Source organism: Rosa chinensis, chromosome 5 (assembly GCF_002994745.2).
Source record: "Rosa chinensis cultivar Old Blush chromosome 5, RchiOBHm-V2, whole genome shotgun sequence".
Lineage (NCBI taxonomy): Eukaryota > Viridiplantae > Streptophyta > Magnoliopsida > Rosales > Rosaceae > Rosa > Rosa chinensis.
In genome coordinates, this window is record NC_037092.1 from 28521307 (window position 1) to 28542391 (window position 21085).

A 21085-nucleotide genomic window follows, 5' to 3' on the forward strand; every position below is an offset into this window, starting at 1 on the left:
TTTGAGGAAATGCAGGGCAACAAAGTGCGTGACATGGCAACAAAAAAGGTAAAATTGCCTGAATTCCCTACCAAATTTACTGCCAAATCAATGGGCCTTGTTGAGACTCCAGGTGGTATTTTGGTACCAAAGGAAGTGATGCTACTTCTAGCAACTGTGCCTAAAGTAACAGTCACGGCGGAGTAAGCTGGCAGTAATAAAAAGAGAGGCAGACCTTTAGGGTCGAAGAATAAGAACCCACCTAAATCAAAAAGGTCCCGGCTGAAGATGTTCAAAGTGTTCTGTACTCAGAGCAACCTCCTAGCCCTAGCTTGAAGGGCGGAAAAAATGTAGTTTTCTTTTACATTAGCCTATAACTATGTCCTAGTATATTGTAGTTGATAGGCTTGCTTGAATAAGTGAGCACTGGTTGTTTAATGAATGGGTTTTTTACTTCAACAGTGTCTGAACTCTTCGAGGACTTTTAAAATGATACCTGAACTTTCAAAGTTATCAATGTGATACCTGGACTCATTTTTTCTTATCAACGTCGTACCTACGGTTAATTTTCGTCACGGTGTCGTTAACTATGATCACGTGTCCCGCACATGAGGCACAAAATAAGGGTAAAAATGACTTATTCCATTTCTTTTGGTTCTTCACATGTCCCTTTGTACCTTCAGTTCTTCTGCTCCATTTCTATTTTCTTTTTCATCTGCAAATTGCAATCGGATGGGATGATGGCATTTCCTAGCAAAGACAATCAACCAGACGAGAACTTATTTCAATCAATGCAAAACCATAAGCAAAACCCGAATCCAATTCTCTGACGAACGGACACCATCGGAGACTCCATGGAAATTGAGATCAAAGCAGCAAAGCATGGAAATTGAAAAATACCCAAAGTGTTCTGAGATCAAAGCCATAAACACAAGTGTTCTGAGATCAAAGCAACAAAGCATGGAAATTGAAAAATACCCACAACCCAAAACCAGCAAGACTAGTCAAACCAATCCAAAGCAACAAAGCATGAAAATTGAAAAATACACAAGTGTTCTGACAAGCTCGTTGCTTCTTCCCAGGCCGTGTTTCAACACCTCAATCTCACTATTGTTTTACTCTTCCTCCCCATCCAAAATCTCAGAAACCTATCTCGAGGGAGTGATTCAAAAATCCCCAGAATTCTATGTGTCAATCTCGACGATTCCATCAAACCCAAAATCAAATCTTTTGAAGATTTGGGCTTTTCGAATTCTGACATTGCCGAGATCGGTGCATGAATAGGGATCCAAAACCTCCACCACCATCAGGCTCACGGCCTCCGTCGAGTTGAGCCCGGCCTCCACGTTGTCCGGCGACGCCTGAATGCTAATTCACTCGCCGGCATACTAGCACCGAGAAGTGATTTGGACACCCAGATTAAATCTTGTTAATTTTTTCTTTTTTAAACAAACCAGTTTGGTTTTGATTTCAAATTTGATTGGAATCGTTCAAGATGGATTCTGAGTTATGGACCTCCCGCCTCGCCGCCGCGAAATGTCAGTATATGTTGCAGCACCATCACCAGATCTCCCACTTGGATCCGTACGGCGATTTGTAATGGAGCTTCCACTTGTACCCGAGAGAATCTAGAGTCACCATACGTGATTGTAATCTTCTCTTTGTTTGCTATGTTGGTGGCAAAGAAGAGAGAGGTGATGTATGAGAGAAATGGTCAGGCATGGTTAATGGAGGTAGTGGGTAGAGTATAGAGTGAAAGAGATTGCAGTTGAAGAAGACGAGAGGTAGAGAAGGTAGAGGAAGAAGACGAGAGGTGGAGATGGTAGAAAAAAATGATTAAAAAAGAAAAAGAAGAATATAAATAGGTAAAATGTCAAATATACCCCTACGTTTAGGGCAAATAAGTCTTTTTATCATCATTTAATGACTCACATGCGTCACACGTGCTCGGATTAACGGCATCGTGACGAAATATGGGCGGAGGTATGACATTGATAAGAAAAAATGAGTCCAGGTATCACATTGATAACTTTAAAAGTTCAGGTATCATTTTAAAAGTCCTCGAAGAGTCCAGACACTGTTGAAGTAAAAAACCCTTTAATGAATGGTGTAGTTCTATATACCATTGTGGTACCTCCCTAACCTCTTATCTATCTTTGAATGGTAGCATAGGGGTATGTAATGGTCGTTCTGGCTTGCGTTGTTAATGACAATCATTGATGGATTGATTCAAAAACAACATGCTCAAGCAACGTTATTAACCCTCCTTAAATAGGAGGTGATTTGGTATAGTTATCTTAATACGATTTTACTATACTTAGTTAGTTTGGCTACAAGAGTTGATATAATTGGCCTAAAAATAGGAAGAAAGAAAAAAAAAACACACACACACACACACAAATGACTATAGAGCCATGTAAGCTCTCAAACCTAACTTTCAACTACAAAACGTTACATAGAGCCGGTCAAATTAAGCCATAGGCAGGCACAACAATTTTACTACTCATGAGAAAAGAAATGTAACCAAAAATAGAAAAGAAAAGAAATGTAACATATGCCCTGAACATTACTACTTATTCCCATAATCTTTACCAATTCTCTGTTGATCTACGCAAATATTTTACAAAAGGAAGGATATAATTTTGAACAAAGGAATATAATCTTCAGAAATAATTTTGACAAGTATAATACGCGTGTTTTCGTTGGTTGTAATTAAGTAACCCTTCCTAATGCGAAAAAGATATTATCTTTTGCTTAATTCGGTGAGGATTGTCCATGCATGCCTTAGTAAGTTCATCATCTTCTTCTTCTTTATTCAACTAGAAAATAAGGTGCATTCTGTAAAAGCAAGGCAGAACCAAGAAGATGGTCCAAATTCTGTCAAGGAAATTATTAACAGAACCAAGCAAATCACTGTGGTCTAAGGCACTCCTAGAAGCATTTATATGGACTAATTAAAGCTTCAGAGTGGAGAAAAGTGGCCAAATGGTAAGCATACTGGAACCAAAAACTTGATCAATCGGACAGTCTAGTCGTTCAACTTGGTATGGTTCAACATGGTAGAACAACGCCTCCATAGATTTCATATACCATAACACTCGAGTACTTACTCACGCCATTTTCATCTACACAACAATGGTGTAAATGGTTTGAACAATATGGTGGAAAAATGAATGTGCTACATATTTTTTTTGGGTGAAATGTATGCATTACAGATATTTTTATGGTTGTAAATTGTGATTCATGTTTTTCTTTTCTTTCATGTGAAATATAGATCACCATCATCTTTTGATTTCGTTCGGCAAGCCCATAATGGGTCGAGTTTGCGGGGAAACGGGAGGCAGGGCTGAGACACGGCCCTTCATTCTCCCCACCCCCCTTACAATTTTACTTTGAAACTTGATGTTTAAGGAATTAAGTTTTTGACGTAGTTTTTAGAGTTGTGTTGATGTGCAAGTTCTATACTATCTATTAATTACTGAGTCACTGACTGCAGCAAAAGCATAGTTGAGCGACTTCAGTGTCATTTGATCATCGAAAAGAATAGGAGGTAAGCTATCATAAGGCAGGAACGTACCGATATCGGTCAGCTCCTCCAAATTGGGCAGCTAGAACAAGCTCGGGCTAGGGTAAATGATCTATTGCTATTCAAGGGTATTGTTAATTACCAGCTGATATTTTATCATTTAATCCTGGTGTGATCGTTTGGTTCAGTTTTTGTTTCATTTTTAGATCGAGGGAAAATTCTACATGTTAACGTATGACATGCATACAATTGTCTTAAAAGTGGTAAACTGAGTCCTCAAAATAGTAATATTAGTCCTCAAAGTGGCATGAGTCCTTAAAGTGATAAATTTTCTTAGTTTACCGTGAGTCCTGAAAATAGTAATATTAGTCCTCAAAGTGATAACATGAGTCTTTAGAGGGATAAAAATAGTTGATGTATGAGAAATGTTAACATACCATAGCTTTACCTTCACTGTACAAGGGCCAGTGCCTATTGGATGCATAGGATCAGATCGACTCTTTCTGCAACTGCATTACCACTAACATTGTCTATATATACAAATACAAACACAGGTAGGTTTCATAAAACACACATTCTTTATTTTGCGAGATATATATAGATTATGCTATATTGTCAAAATGTTAATTGAAAGTCTAAGAACAATCTGCAAAAGCAATTTATTAGTAGTTGATATTGGTTCAGTGCTTATATTACAGATACCTTTCGACATTAAACCCAACCGAGGTAGGACTAGGCCATTTTAATGTCTCAGAGTGTTGCAGCAGACTTATTTTACATTTTCAAATGTTGCAGTGCCTTACAAGACTTGCCTAGTGATGTTGGTGAAGCGATGGCAAGTTTGATTTATGCTGCCTCAAGATGTGGTGAACTGCCAGATCTACCCCGAATACGTTGCCTGTTCAAAGAGAGATATGGATCAGAATTTGACATTACCAGCGCTGAACTGCGGCATGGGAATCTTGTGAATCCTCAGTTGAAAGAGAAGCTAGGCATAACTCGGATTCCAGACGAGGTGAAACAAGAGCTGATAGGAGATATAGTTACCAAGGCCAATATCCGTCTGGCCCTCCAGGATGTCCAAGACACGATACACCAGGTGGGTATGCACTACATGTACTGGACGCATAACTAACCACATCTCTTGTAGAGGATAAAGCTTACTACATCTGATCAATAATATTCTTGGTATTGCAGCATTGTTTTTGTACCATATATCTCTATCTTTGTTTTTTAATCTCTTCTAATCAGAAATGTAATTTGGTGAAATGTATGGCCCTGCAGAACTATAGCTTCCCAGACAAAAGTTTCAAGTATGAGCAGAAAGCTGATGGGATTCAAATACAAGTTCCAAAATCGGAGATGGGGAGGAAACCTGATGGGATTTTTTGTTCTTTGTCAAAAGGTAAACTTTCGGTGGCCACTGCATTCCCTTCTTATATTGGCTCAAATAATGGTTCAGGTAGCTCAGGCCCTATGACTGATTTAGCCAGAAAAGGCTCAAATGGGAAAAGAGATGGTTCCAAGAGGGTGATGAGTCACCATTCTTTCAATACTTCAGTTGATGAAGTCAAAATGCCAAACGGAAGCTCTCCCTTACTCCAGCCATGTCCACCCCAAGTTTCCGGAATATGATGATGTGGTGGCCAAACTTGGCCGTCTCAAGGCAGAACATAGTAGGCGTAAGACCTTTGCATTTTCTGACATTTTCGAGGAGGATGTAGCAATGGGATATCTCAAATACGTTAGGTCAAAAGTGAAGTTTAGGTTGGAGTCGGGTGAATGATGCCTGCTTGGTATTTTTAAGACACTTTTGTTAAAGAATCAATAAGTACTTCTTAATCTTCCATGAGCAAAGTAATTAGTTTACTATCAACCCTCTGAAAACAGACATCAAATTTCCCAATAGGGAAAAGAAAAAACCAACCCTGTAATTAACATTCAATTGTCACCACAGGATCTTTAAATTTTCTAATATTTGTACCATGTGGTAGATCGGCAAGTTGAGCCTGTATGGATCATGCTCTGACCTCCCAAACAATATATACTCGCTATTAACATTAGGTACAAAAATGTCTGCTTTCTTACACAGACAGACAGATTTAATAGAAATTTACAAGGGATACAGAAATAAATCAATGTCATCGATGCAAATGAAGAAGTAAAATCAAATAAACACATGATTTTGGTTCAATTTTCTTTGGATATACAAAAACTACATAACTTACAGTGCTCTTCTCATGTGGCAGCAACACCCTATGCCTTATTGTGCATGAAAGCCATCTCAGTTATTTACTTGACAGCCACAAGGTATGCATCAGCTTCTTTATCAAGCAATTCAATCATCAGGTCCATCCCTTGGACTTGAGCAACCCAGAAACCTATGCCGAAGTATTTGGATATGAACTGCACTCAAAAGCTGCTAGGAAAGAATAAGTAACTAAGCTCCACAATATCAATTGACGGGAGTGTTCTTGCTCTTTCGTCCAAACAACAGAAGTTTCCTAAACCCTTTGGCAGCTTTAGGAGAGTTTTCATCACCATTCCATTTCTTCCTGGAGTGGAGTTGTTCTGAGGCTGTTTCGTTATATGGTGGAGTAGAAATTTCTATCTCAGAAATTTCAGTAGAGACTGGAAAACCTTTGGTTATATCACCATTTTCATCAATGTTCACAGCTGAAACAATCGAAGGTTTGGTAGGTGATTCCAGAATATGAGGTTCTACACTCTCTTCAATAATGAAGTTTCTTTTGTCTTCACTAAGAACTGGAGATTCCTGAGGTAATTCTTCAGCATCAGCTGTTAACTGATCAGGCTGTGCAGAATTCTCTTCAATAGGTGCAGGTGAATGCTCATTGCAGCTTCCTTTATCTAATGCCTCTCTTTGCAACACCAAGTTTCCCTCATTCTTTTCAATGGAAGATGTACTATGGAGTTGCTTAGTCTCTTCCAACTCAATGATGGCATTAGTGGGTTGAGTTGCAGGTACAGCCTTAGGTGTCGGCTCAACTGGCAGTGCTTCTGTGTCTTCAATGCACACTTTTTCCTGGACATCAGAGTTGGATGACTTACTTGAATTCTTCAGGCCGTCTTTCGCTATTGATGGATTGGTTTTGTTTGGACTTGCTTTCTTGTTCTCAGCACCAGCTGCCTTCTGTGATGAGGCAGCTGCAGCTACCCCATTTGCCTTGATTGTTTGCTTTTTGGGTTGGCCAGAACTCGGCAGAGTTGTTGGCAACTTCTCAGTTACCCTTGCAGTTGCAAGGCGTTCAATGGTGGAACTCCGCATGAGAGGCTTCTCTGCTTTCTTGGTCTCTTGGGTTGGGGACTGAACTTTAAGCTTATCATTCTTTGTCTTAGTCATGGTGGTTTTGGCATTTTTAATTTCTGCTGGGGCCTTCTTAGATGTTGCAGTATTAGAACCACGAGCAGCACTCCTCTCAGCAATTCTCTTCTGGCGTTCAATTACTAACTCTTCCATTCTCTTTCTTTGTTCTTCATCCTAATAAATATTGGAAAACGAAAAAATCAATAAAACCAGAAAAACAAGGAAATTGTTTGTACTATAATTATGTCAGCAACCGCTTAAAACAAATGTTGGTCACGTACCTTTTCAAATTTGCTTCTGTGGACTGTGCTTTTGCTTACAGAAGAAGGTTTCTTACTTCTGGATAAGATATCATATCTGCTCTTCCCCAAAGATCCATTTGCAACTTTAGACCTTGCTTCTTTGGTTGGAACTTTTCCTCCAGGAGTTCCACTGTTTTTAGCATTCTTGCCCTTGCAATTAGAAGGCTGCTCATCACCAATAGAATCAGTTGTTTCAATTCCAGGATTCTTTTCACTGGCTTCAAGTGATGAAGCATTAAGTTCGTAGTCCATCTCTGGATTCCATGGTGCCACATCCTGGTCCACAGCTGAACTGCGATCAAGCACCATGAATAGGTCATCTGGTTCATGCATGCTAGAGGCTGCAGGCTTATCATTTAAAATCTCTGGCTTGCTATATTCATTTTGAGTAGCTCCAGTGTATTCTGGGACGAAGCTTAAGTTGGTCCTGAACTGAGAATCAGATTGATGATCAACTGTTGATCGGTCTTGAACCATGAAAGAATCATCCACTAGAACTTCTCTCTTTTTCTCAGCATGAACACTATCCATAGCCAACGCTGATGAAGCATAAACCCCATCAAGCAATTTCAGATCATTGCTGGCAACCTGATTATCTGGTTGGTTGCTGATAAACCAATCCCCTTCTTTTGAACATTTGGTTTTGTACAATTCATTTGCGCAATCAGATAGAGTATCATGGGAATTGATCCTTGACTCTTCATTTCTCTGTGAAAATAATAAATCCTCGTATGCACCATTTTTTTTGGTAGTGCGACCAACATCATCGCCACCTTCGAAGTATGGGACATGAGTTTTACTCTCATTTCCTGTATCCCTCTCTGTCACCATCAAATACTCACTTGAAACTGCTCTTTGCTTCGTTACTTTCTCATGTTCCTGGTTAAATTCAAATGATCGTCCTTGACCAGTGTTATTACTTGAAAGATATTCATCCTCAATCCGCACATTATGTGATTCTGTACTGAAAGAACTTGGATCCTCGTCCCTCATGAGAAGATTCTGGAAAGCACTCCAGTTGTCATTTTGCTTTTCTCCCTCATGTTTATTTGCATCTGCATTTTTAAGTTCCTCTCCATTTGAATCATCTACACTGCCATGCAACTTGCTTCCACCTTGTTTTTGGTGACGACGTGAGCTTGATTTATGTCTCTTCTCCAATGAACCAACAGCTTCCTCTACCTGCTGTTTAATGGATTTCCCATCAATGTATCCATCCTCATCAGATGAATTTCCCTCAGACCCACTTTCTCCATCCCTCTTAGAGCTTATGTAATTGATATTGCGGATAACAACCTTTCTTGAGGACTTCTGCCCATGCTTTTTCCGATGCTGCTCCTCTGTTCCAGAGTGCCTTTTACCATTCTGGAAATTATCATCAGATTCACTTTCATAACTTGAACCAGTGTTTTCGTTGGATCCATCTTGTTCTGAAGTTTCCAGTGCTCTTTCATGAGAATGTTTCTTTTTAGTTCTATGAGATCTATGCTTCCAACGGCCATCAGATTCCTGATCAAACATAAAGCCAGAGTCTTCCACATTTGGAGGCCATTTCATATTCCCTGGATAGTATGGTGGAACCTGCATACCAGGGAACATGTAACCTTGATAGGGGTGCATTTGTTGAAATGCAGGACCTTGAAAAGTTTGCATGTACTGCGGAAGATGGTTTGGCCATGGGTTTGGTACTTGAGCCTTCCCATCTGGATTGCCATTTTTAAAAGCCATGTTACACATAAGTAATCGTATATATTGCACAAGAAAATTTCAGTAGAGTAGATCACATCAAAATTTCAAACTTGTGTAGAAACTGCAGAGACTATGGATGTCTAACTATACCTTGGTTCGCATCCAGACTTCCATGACTTGCAGTTGAATCAGACACTGAAGTATCTAGTGAACCATTCTTCCCAATGGAGAGAATACTTTGGTTAAGATTCTGACTGGGCTCATTATCTTCTCCAGCAAGAATGATTCCTGATGTTGCCAAGTATGGCAGTTGCGGCTGAGAGAGTGCCTGCATTGCTGCTATTTCTTCCATCCAAAACCTATCTTCGTTCTTTTGCTTGTATAGATTTATGAAATTTATGCATGCTTCCCTAAGAGACAAACACAATTTCATCTTTTAGCAAAGATTCACTCACCGAACTTCAAATGGGAACAAAAAAGGATAACTTAATTTGAAAAGCACAATAAACCTTATTAAATTAACTTGCAAGAAAAGGATAAAGGCATTAATTGCCATTATCCACTATTGATGCTGCTCCTGGAAAGAGAAATCTGGATATGTTTTTTATATAAAGTGTCCCAACACCTTTTTCTTTGAATTTTAAAAGGTTCATGTTCAAAAACTCTAGGAATATAGCAACAAGTGCAAGTCAAGTCAGACTTCATACCTTAATCGCGAAGCTCCAAAAGTATCAGCAAAAGATAAAAGATCATCAATATAGTCCAGTTCAAATCCAGCAACTAAAGCACGAGCATAAGCCATTGCTTGCTCTTTGCAGAGTACTACCTTGCGAGTTTCCAGAACACGTTGGAGACGAATCCTGTTCATTACCCGCAGATGAATATCAAGGCATGAAAACACATTATGTTGCAACTTGTAACTAAGTAACTAGAACAATAAATTATGAGGATTTAAAAAATCCAAATAAGTTACTTGGAATTCTCTTCTGGCACAGCATCAATGGTCTCATTGGATTCACTGTTTGGCTAAATGCACCATTACAACACAAAGAAAACAAGTTCAGTATGATGTCAAGAGCTTCAGAAGGAAAGTTTGTTTTATTTAGATAAAACTGCCAAAGGGTGCATACCTTAATGGCTGTTGATTTACTCCCATCAGCTGTGGATACATTATAAGAAACTAAAAATTAGAACATGCATAAATCAACTGTAATGGTATATTACTATAGAGAAGGGCATTCTATTGTATAACTCTAGCACCATTGCAAGATCCGGGGAGGTTCAGATGTATACAGCCTTACCCCACTTTGTGGGGGGGCTGTTTCCCATTTTGAACATACAACCTCAGTGTCATACTGGTGAAGATTTGTAGTAAGTATGTGTTACTATATTTAGGGTACCAATGAGAATCCAAGTTTTGTTATATTAAATATACTATTCAAAGGTAAGTGAATTGAAGAATATAAGAAGAGATCAAATCATAGTCAAGTATCTGCAAAGTACCTTCTGCCTCAGTTAGTTCACTTGATTGAAGCGAATTCTCAATCTGCAAAATCTCTTTCTCAATAGTCACAAATCTCTCAAGAACTTCTGGTGTGCTAACAAATCTCACAAACCTGTTGCATTTACAACAATGAAATGACATCAACTACGCAATATATCAACACACATTTACTTGCACTTCACAACAACACGAAATCCACAACATATAACAAGCTAAAGGTTACAAATTCAAGTCTGTGTGTCCACCCAAATTTTTGAAATTGCGAATTCTCTTTTGGGTGTATCAGGTTCTCTCAACTATGACAATTTTTTTTTTTTTTTTAACTTAAATAAAAGACACTATAGGACCCTGTTTCTGTAAAGGACAAGTACTTCTTGCAACCATAAATTCATTGGTCCAAACCCAGATCCAAAATTGGTCAAAGAGTTTAGAACATTTCACCCAATCATGTTCAATGCGTGTCCCATTGAATTAGCTTGGATCAATAAAGAGTGACTAAGCTGAACCTGAAAAGTAAAAATAAAGACAGACAAGCATTCCTCATACAAGTAATTACCTCTGGAGAGTGGCTTTGGTGAACCAAGAGGCACCGGAGCCGGAAGGACGGAGAGTAATGGAGTACCCTCCTTTGGAAATCTGATCCTTTGCACATTTCAAATGTGTAAGAAATGGTTCCAAAAACCCTGAAGCCAATTTCTCATTTCCACCACCAGCAGCAAACATTACAAGTTCACATCTTTTCAATGACACAAAACTCAAAGTTAGCAACAACCCAGAAAATATGGAATCGCATAAAACAACATGAAAGAATATGGCAGCAAAGATCACAAGTTGACATCTTTAATAGAAATTCAGGACACAAAACTTAGTTTTAGCATGAACCAAGAAAATGTTTAATTCCATAAAACAAACTGAACCAATAAAAGAATGTGTTAAATGGTGTGTTAGTGAGCAAAGTACCTTGTTCTGGTTGGAGTGAGTTGGAAGAGAACATGATCAAGGCGAGTCCTGGAGTCCATTGTGTTTAAGGACTTGAGAAAGAGAAAGAGAAAGAGAGAGCTGGAGAGGAAGAGAGAGAGAAGGGTTTAGAGGTTCATAATGTCAAGTCTGAGATGGGTATGGAGTTTTGGCTCCAGTGCACATGAAACTGGAGAGAAGGAGAAGAAAGGGGGAAGTGCCAGCAGAATGTGATGAAGATGAGCACATGGGAAAGTATTGAGGGTTGGAGTGTTTCTGGTTGCGGGTCCCACGTGGAAGTGCCGACACAAACCTCTATCTTACGTTTCTCGATCGCTCACCATCTCACATTCACGAAAGAAGATTTGAATCCAACAGAAAAAAAAATTGATTCAAATTACATGTGAATCATATTGCAATTCAATTTTATCCGAGTTGGACTATAACAAGATAGTATATTAGATAATGCATGTCATCATCATTCTTAATGGATAGAAAGAGAAGTATTCATGGTATTGTTGAGTAGTCTAATTCGTTTCTCCCTTTTGCAAGCTTCTCTTTGAAAGAGCAATAAGAAATTAACAAAGGAAAAGAGGGTCCCTGGCCCTTCTTACACACACTCTATGCATGTCTCAGATTCATGTTAGATAAGATATATGAGAGTGAGAGTGAGAGTGAGAGTGTGAGTTAAAAGCCACATATATGGTTTTGCTTTACTGATACTGTTGGAGACTTTGAACCTAAATAGAGTATCGAGTTGGGCAAAGAATAATGACACTGAACAAGCACCAACCACATAAAGCTACTCCAAACTCCAAACCATTAAATATATCCAACTATACATTCCCTGTCACTCCCCTCCTTCTTGGTCTGAACTCCTAATATCATTATCATCCGGCTACCTTAGCTAGCTTAACTAGTACATTTGACCATTATAAGGGCGCTAAGCCTTTGAGATCGATTTGCAGCGGAACTCTTAGGGTCCATTTCAAGAGATACACCTCTGCATGGGGTTGACAAGCGGTGTCAATGAGGTTGGCGTCCACCGGAAAGAAATCCCGGCAATTAATCACTTGTTGAAAGAAATACAGCAAACCTCCTTTGTCAAAGCAAATAAAGTAGTAAATCGAGCACTTTTTGCTAAGTGGCGCATGTTAAAATATGTTACTTATTGTAATTTTGGATTCAGGCTCTATATCCCCCCCTTATATTGTATGGTTTCATTAATCCCCCCTTATATTGTATGGTTACATTAATCAACTCTTGAATGCAGCTGCACCGGCCCTTATTCAAAAGAAAAAAACCAAGAAAAAAAAAATACAGCGAACCTCAAGAGCTTAACTAAGATAATCTTATGTTGTTTAACCATTCAACCACAATTTATGATTTACAAATCATGTTCCGAAATTTAGGGTTTAGGGGTGGCTGCCTCATTCATTGGCCAGCTACTGGGTAAATGGTTTATGTGGGTTGGGGATCCACAGTATGTAATTCTTTCATTCTAGAATATGTCAAATATATGCAAGTGGATATTCATGCTGATTGTACTTACTCTGTTACTTATGAATTGAGAAATGTCAAAGTTTAGGGTTTGAGTCTACAACTTGTTCACAAGCATAGTTATTTGTAAATTCAATTAATATTATAGAGATTATAAATGCGAATCTCATAAACATATAAAAAGTGTTAATAATTAAGTGGGTGAGATGAGGGAAAACAGAAAATAAAAAGGATTAAGCTTACCAATTCGCTTTCATACTTTTAATTTCTTATTAATGAACCAAAGATGATGCAATAATTGGATCCAATCATCGGGTGCTGATTCCTACAGCAGGTTATGCAAATCTTAACATCCATGATCACGACCAAAAAAAAAAAATGATCACACCAGACGAATAATTATTCACAATAATCAACTCACACTGTCGTACCTTTTTCTCATCCATTTTCACATATTTTCTTTTGCTAGCTCCAAAATTTAGGTACGTTGTTGATATACATGAAAAAAAGTTATGAAGTACTATCAAAGGGTATGCCAAGAATAACCTAATAGAAAAGAATTGGCTTTCCAGCTAGCTAGAGATGGTTATCTTTTTGGTTTCTCTGGGCATTCATATTCTGCAGCAAGAAAACAAATGTAATAATTCCTGGATTCTTTTGGAACTACATAAAGCAAAGCCACTTTGTACCAAATGCTGAGACAATATGGTTAACCAATTTAATGATGCTTCAAATCAAAAGCTGCTTGACATGATTTTATGGAGCTCATTATAGGGGAAGTTCTCATGATATCAGTGGTGCCAATTAAAGGTCTGGAACTGGGAACTGAAAAAAGAAGCACGCTAAGTCCCCATCCATTTCTATTAATTCTTGGGTACCTTGGTGTTTGCCATACCCTCATTTTGTTAAATATTTTAGACCATTGGTTTAGTAATATATCCAATGGTTCAAAATATTTAACAAATTGGTAACTTGTTTAGCCCTTAGCCTTTCTAATTATGCTATTCATTTCCAATAAGCAAAAATGTTAACACAAACTACTAATTGAATTGAAAACAATAAAGCCAATTAATATTTGATTATCAATTGACAATTGACAATTATGATTTTTCCTTTTTCAAAAAAAATTAAAATAACTTTAATTCTATCCTAAGTTCACCGAATTACTATTAGTTAAATAGTTTATATTACTAATTAATTTTATTATTAGTGAATTAATGTTTGATTAATGCTTGTTATTAATGGACAATTACGCAATTGAAAATTATGTTTTTTCCTTATTAAAAACAAAACCTTCTAACCTAAGTTTGCAAAATTAGTATTAGTTAAGTAGTCTTTATTACCAATTAATTATATCATTAGTAGTTTCCTTAACCAAATATAATTCTTTTTACATGCATTTTATGACAACCACAACAATTAGTGTAAAAATAAATAATATTTGTTTTAAATGTAATCAAATGAGAACTTACTTTAGGACTTATTTACTCAAATGAGAATCTACTTTACTCTAATGAGAACCTATTACAATTACCACTTTTAGGACTTAATTACTCAAATGAGAACCTACTTTACTCTAATGAAGACCTTATTTACTTTAATGAGGATTTTTTTTCTAATGACCACATGTGTCCTCAAAATGGTTACATGAGTCCTCAGAGTGGTAAATATTATATAAAATAGAACATGTATGAGAAATGTTAATGTCCATAGCTTTACCCGTTCTCATTTGTGTAATAAATTTCTCCCTTGCGTAATGAAAGTAATATATTGTGTAATGTCCATTGTCGAATTAGTAATTACTCTTAATCGATGTAATTTACCATAAATTCCAACAATTGACAAAAAAATGAAAAGTTTTGTTCTAATTATAGTAATTACTTCACCTAAACTAATGTACTAGTTTATGGACAATTTAACAAGTATGACAACAAATTTGTTGTCAGAGTGGTAAATTTTTATGTTTTTATCATTAATGAAATGATTACTACAATGGCTACATATTTGACCACAATCACAACAATTGATGTAAAAGTGGTAACTTTTGTCCTATTTATAGTAATTACTCAACCTAAACTAATGTACTAATTTATGGACAATTTAACAAGTGCAATAACAAATTTGTTGTCAAAGTGGTAAATCGTTATATTTGTATCATTAATGGAATAATTACTCAATGACTACATATTTTACTATAACTCGCAACTATTGGTGTAAAAGCGGTAACTTTTGTTCTGATTGTAGTAATTACTTCAAAAACTATACCATTTAAAAGATTACCAACCATTTTACAATTCCGACAACATTTGTGTTGTGAACATGGTAAAATTAAAATTAGACCAAAAGATATGTAACAACTCAGTATTGTAAGGAGCTTCTCCACTTGATAATCAATGTTCTAAATTTGATAAAAGTTGTCCAAATAAGATATTTACATCTTTGACCACTCAATTACAAGAACCACAACAACTGTTGTCATAAGTCGTAATTGTAGTTCAACTATGTGTAATTTATTATTTTGACAATACTTGTTACATGATTTTGAACAATGTTACATATCAAGAAAGAGTGTGTTGTTAATATGGTAAATTTTATTTTTAAAAATGACACATGTTGATATTTAATTGGGTAACCTGTTGACCAGTTCAGTAGGTTTCCATTATATTAATTTACTAAAAGTAAAAAAAATAAAAAAATAAGGGTATGGCATACATCAAGGTACCTAAGACGACCCCCATAAAGCAAAGCCACTTTGTACCAAATGCTGAGACAATATGGTTAACCAATTTAATGATGCTTCAAATCAAAAGCTGCTTGACATGATTTTGTGGAGCTCATTATAGGAGAAGTTCTCATGATATCAATGGTGCCAATTAAAGGTCTGGAACTGGGAACTGAAAAAAGAAGCACGCTAAGTCCCCATCTATTTCTACTGATTAAAAGAGAAAGGTAAGCTTCATAATTTGATATTATCATCTGGTTTGTGAAACAACATTCTACCTTACATTAGCTGGATACATTATGACTCTTGGTCTATGATGATGATGACCAAACACCCATCTAAAGCTAGCTAGAGACATTACTGGGTCCATTACTCAATTTTCTGTTCTATTTCGTGTGCTATTATTAAGCATTGATATGAAATCCTAACCACCACTACCTATAGGACAAGCAGAACTTCCATTTCCACTGCTAAAACATCCTTATGTTTCTTCTGAGGAGTTGAGGATATCACAACCTTGGATACTGATCTGTGCAACCCTTGAGGGCTTTCTTAAATATATATATTCCACCATTGTTTTTTAAAATAAAAGTGTCTCCATGTATATTAAAATTAAACTATAAGTGAATGATCTCATGCAAATAATGCAATATTAGAGGAGATATTTTGTAAAGGTCGTTGACCTAGCTGTACATGTGAGTGTGAGCAGTAACAAAATCTTGTGCCATGCATGAGGCCAGTAAGGTAATTAATTAACTAACCCTGTCAAAGAGTGCATCTTATTCCCCATTTGGGCTTGTTCGAGTCCAGTCTCCTTAAGCAGCAAGTTATTACACTAGCCCAATAGAAGAATCTCGGTGCCTGGCATGGCTGTTGATAAGCAATAAGTAAATTTCGCAGGTCTCACTCAAATCGAGTAGAATGTGCTTAATTGCTCCAAAAGAGTTATCTTAGGCCCAGTTTGGTATTGCTTTTGGTCCAAAAGTGCTTCTGGTGCTCAGTGAGGCTGTTTGGTAAACTCCAAAATTCTGGCTTTTGGGCAGAAGCGCTGCCTCCCACAGCAGGAAATCAAAAGCTAGTTTTAGTAGCTTTTGAAAATGACTTCTGCGGAACCGAGCTGAAAAACACGGAGGTATTAATGAAGTTGATTGAACTACCTTATTTGTCCTCGTCCTTTTCTAAATTTTACATTAAACATTGATTGCCAATCTTTTCTCCTCTTCGACAACTCAAACAGAGATGACCCAGAATTTTCTGACTCTTCACCAACCTTCACAAACACTGAAAATTAACCACAAATAAATATCAATAGCGATGCATTAAGGTCAGAACCAGACCAAAGCAAACCAAGCTGCGACCCTACAGTGGCCTTGGCGGTGGCCGAATTGTACCCAAAACGTTAATCATCCTAAATTCAACTATAATCAAAACCAAGTATATCAATACGTAGAGCGTGAAGAGGAGATCGACTTTCGTACCTTATGCATTGCAGATGATCGCCAGAGTTGCCAGAAAACGTCGAAATTCTGCCGAAAAGGCTGGAGCTTCTTGGTTTCAAATCGCCTTCATCAGAGCTCGTCGGTGAAAACCCAAGCCATAGGCTTGGTCGCGACGGTGATGGGGTCCGAACGCCTGTGTCTGACGCCTAGAGATGGCTGGAATCGGAAGTGAGGATCGGTGACTGTCGAGGATACCGGAGAGACAGAGAGGCGTTTGAAGTTCTAAATTTTTCTGGAGGTTTCTGGGTTGTTGATACAATCTCGGCCCTTATATAATTGAAAGCAACGGATTAGATTAAATGGTGATTGAAATCTAAGGTCCATATCGCACCATAATATTCTTTTTATTTAAAATGAATTTCCTTATTTCCAAACTTTTGAAATATGAAATAAATAGCTCCGAAGTCCAAAGAATTTCACCATGGACTCATTGTGCCGCGTACTTTACTATCGGGTTTTGAAATTGAAGATTTAACTTACTAAATTTTTTTATAGTTATTCCTGAACACTATATTACTAATTATAGAGAGCGCTATATATATATAACAAAAAAAACCTAAAATTTTCACCGATATTACAAAAACTCTAAAATTTCTTACATAATTTTGATTTTGATGAAAGTGGAAATTACTCGAGTGAAGAGACTAGTGAAGAGATTGAGGATAATGAAAATAAATGTTTTATTCTGTCTAATCAAAGGTATAAGGATAATACATGAGAAATTTATTTTATTTGGTATGATTACATAATCAAAAAATGAAATTATATATTTTAGCAGCATATCTTAGCATATATGACCATTTTGGTAATTATACCTAGCTAAAGCACTTTTGCTTTGCAACTTACCAAACACCTAGAAATTGCTTTTCGTTCTCACAGCATTTTTAAAAACAGTTTACCAAACACCTCAGCTGCTTCTTCTCACAGCAAGTTTGGAAGTGCTTTCTCTCACAGCAGGTTCTGAAGTGCTTCTTCTTACAACACAGCAATCCCAAACTAAGCCTTAGTGATAAGGGGATGGAATCCTGCGCTTTTTAGATGAACACTAATTATCAATTTATCACATTCATCTATGCATTTCTCTGAATTAAATAAAATAATTGTTGTGAGACTTAATATGTAACTCGCATGGGAGCGCTACAATTCGCACTCACTTCTCACCTTGTCACGACTCACGACATGTGTGGAGATGAAATTAGGCTTCGTTTGGATGCCGAAAAGGAAATTGATTCCTTGGTCTTTCCCATGAGCATAATAAAGTAAATTTTCCATTAGTTTCCTTACCAATGTTTGGCAACACCGAAAAAGTAATCGGAAAATGTACTTTACTTTTTTTTCCGATGTTTGGTTTGTGCATGAATAGGAAAATATGTAACATCAATTTTCCCATAATATCCTTATTATCAAAACATAAAAAATTCAAGATTAAAAGGTTTTTTGGATAATAACAATCATTAACATAATCTTTAAAGTAAGCAATTAATGCAGGAAAAGTGTAAGAGAAAATGAATCCCATGGGTGTGGGAGGATCCATTTTCCCCTCTATTGTCCCTTCATGTAGGAAAGTTGCTCATTTCCTTAGGTTTTGGTGTTTTGCCAAAAACAGGAAAGGAAAAAGTTTCCCTTTCCAACCTTCCAATTTTGCAAACCAAACAAGACCTTATAGTGATTATAATATTTTTATTTCCATTTTTTAACCCCAGATTAAAAAATTAAAAAACTTTATCTTCTCTCTCACTGCTTTTTGCCTTTCATTTCCACATTTTTTCTTGATCAGTCAGATACTGTTCACAAAAAATCACTCTGGGTCACTTTCTGAGTCAATTTCTTGACCTGCCAACTGACATTTGGTGACTTTTTGTGAACAGTATCTGACTGGTCAAGAAAAATGATAGAAATGAAAGGCAAAAAACAGTGAATAGTTTTGACTAGCCAACTTCAACGGGTGAACTTGCTCTCAAGGTTACAGCTCTCCTAGATTGTAAAACACTTGCAACCTGATCGCCACTCCCCCCTGATTCAAACCCTCCATCCCTAGCTCCAATGCCTTCATGGCTTTACCTCCTCCCTCCTCCCCACCGACTTCGAATCCTGCTTCTGCAAACTCAAGTCTTTCCCAGTCATCAAGCACAAGACCATCGCCTCAAACCACCGATTCGTTCTGCCATAAATTCGATCAAGCTGAAAACCCATATGAGAAAACGGTTCCCAATCCCAGATCACAATTTGGGAATGAGTCACTACCTTTGGAATTGTCGGAGTTTTCACTGGAGAAGGGAATTTCGTTGTCTTTAAAGAGGGGTTCGAAACATAAACCGAAACCAAAACCAAAACATGGGTCAATTTCATCTCACTCGAATTCTTCGAATTCATCTCTGGAGAGTACAATGTTCTCACCGGCCAAGAGAGTTTCAGGCAAGAAGCAGCCTCTGGTTTTGATGGTTGTTCTTCAATTCCATGAACTGGGTCTGCTTCAATTTCATGAGATTGACTTTACCAGTCTTTTTTTAAAATCAAGATATGGAACTATATATGTTCTCTAATTGGATGATTTGGATCTGCGTTGTCATCGGCCGGGGTGAGAGAGAAGATAAAAGAGTTTTTAATATTTTTCTTTAATTTACAAGGGTATGAAGGAAATTGAAAAATTAAATTTCTATGAGTTTTTCTCCACACTACGTGGGCTGTGACAAGGTGAAAAGTGAGCGTGGCTCATCCACACTCAAGGTGAGTGTGAACGTAGCACTCCCTAACTCACATTGTACATATTACTATCTATGTTGCTGTCCATGTTAATACTCATTAGTTATGTACTTTAATGTAAACTCTACCTCTATATAAATACTAATTGCTATGAAAATGCTTCTACTTCTCCCCAAACTATTATCTCTTTATCTTTTCTCTACTTTATAACAAATTTTGTTTTGTAAGTAGAAGGTCTCGATATCAAAGATTTTTTTTTTTTTTAAAGTTAGGGATACCAATTATGTCCATTTTAAGTTAGTTTCTATGGTTGCTACTATTTGAGAAATAGGTTCGTACTGTGAAACTCAATATTTGATTAAAATTTTAATTTCTATGTGATTTTTCTTTCTTTTGGTTTTAAACCGAAATTTAAAGTTGTAGAGTCTAAGGTCAAAAGGCTTTGAACGCGCTACTATGGAACTGGGGCTTTGTAGACGCATACATGAGTTGAGTAACAAACCTTAAATGGTGATCTTCAAGGCTTGGGAAAGTCTAAAATGTCCAAGTTATAGTCCATTTATATATATATATATATATATATATATATATGTCTGAGATTGGAAATTCAAAGCTAGTTGCTTGAAAATTAAGCATATAATATAGTCATAATTCTCTGTAGCTAGTTTTTTTTTTTTTTTGAATACGGGCAAATAATTCTCTGTATCTAATTTTGCAATATTGCAATGCGTCACAGGGTGTATTTAAGACCTAGTTTATTTTGTGACTAGTATGACATCCAAACAGTCAAAGAAACCCTTCTAATGGTTTATACTGGTGCATAAAGTATCACTATTAGCTCTGTTGTTTCTTTTATTAAACTAAAAACTTACAGGCCAGAAGTTACTTTGAATATAGGTTCTCACATTCAAAGATATTGGGTATCTGTCAAGTTTTCCACAGGCATTTTATATTTAGTCCAAAACATGTCCAAACATGTTTAGACGGAAAACGTGCAATATTTTAGTCCAAAACATATCCCCTGTGAATTTGAATACATATATTTGTAATTCATAGCACAGTGGAGGCAACATTTCCACTGCTAAATGCGACGTTCCTAGCTTTAACGTGTTTGAAGGGTCTTATTTGAGTTTCTCCAAAATGGATTTGCTTAGTGGTAGTCAATATTTTCTTTCTCTTCGTATGCAGGTTGATCTTTTCTGTCAAAATCAAACAAGAATAGAACATTTGAAAAGAAAAAAATGGCTTCTTTACCGGGCTTCTTTTTTTATTTTTGCAATCATAGATACATCAAGGGTTCACATTCGAGGATTCAGATGTCCTCTATATAAGCCACGCAAATCAAACCTAAAATCCTCATTACAAAACACCTACAC

The 21085-nt window shown here is 36.8% G+C and overlaps 2 protein-coding genes across 2 annotated transcripts; one reads left to right on the top strand and one right to left on the bottom strand.

Annotated features, from left to right (window-relative positions):
- Positions 1-4182: 4182 nt before the first annotated feature.
- Positions 4183-5291, top strand: LOC112201941. Its single transcript, XM_040505794.1, has 3 exons — positions 4183-4604; positions 4790-5035; positions 5067-5291. Exons 1-3 carry the CDS (start codon positions 4251-4253, stop codon positions 5289-5291), a joined length of 825 nt encoding a protein of 274 aa, XP_040361728.1. The 5' UTR covers positions 4183-4250.
- Positions 5292-5526: 235 nt separating this feature from the next.
- LOC112201940 (COP1-interacting protein 7) lies at positions 5527-11521 on the bottom strand. Its single transcript, XM_024342867.2, has 9 exons — positions 11289-11521; positions 10885-11064; positions 10328-10440; positions 9955-9983; positions 9798-9850; positions 9532-9684; positions 8975-9234; positions 7115-8838; positions 5527-7007 (listed from the first exon to the last, which is right to left on the bottom strand). The coding sequence occupies exons 1-9, from the start codon at positions 11345-11347 to the stop codon at positions 5961-5963; spliced, it is 3618 nt and encodes a 1205-aa protein (XP_024198635.1). The 5' UTR covers positions 11348-11521; the 3' UTR covers positions 5527-5960.
- Positions 11522-21085: the final 9564 nt, after the last annotated feature.

Coding starts and splice junctions, on each gene's coding strand:
- LOC112201940 (XM_024342867.2), bottom strand. CDS start 11,347: ATGGACTCCAGGACTCGCCTTGATCATGTTCTCTTCCAACTCACTCCA. Junction 9,984..10,327: donor TGAACTAACTGAGGCAGAAG/GTACTTTGCAGA, acceptor ATGTATCCACAG/CTGATGGGAGTAAATCAACA. Junction 9,685..9,797: donor GTGCCAGAAGAGAATTCCAA/GTAACTTATTTG, acceptor GGTAATGAACAG/GATTCGTCTCCAACGTGTTC.
- LOC112201941 (XM_040505794.1), top strand. CDS start 4,251: ATGTCTCAGAGTGTTGCAGCAGACTTATTTTACATTTTCAAATGTTGC. Junction 4,605..4,789: donor TCCAAGACACGATACACCAG/GTGGGTATGCAC, acceptor ATGGCCCTGCAG/AACTATAGCTTCCCAGACAA. Junction 5,036..5,066: donor AAAGAGATGGTTCCAAGAGG/GTGATGAGTCAC, acceptor TCAATACTTCAG/TTGATGAAGTCAAAATGCCA.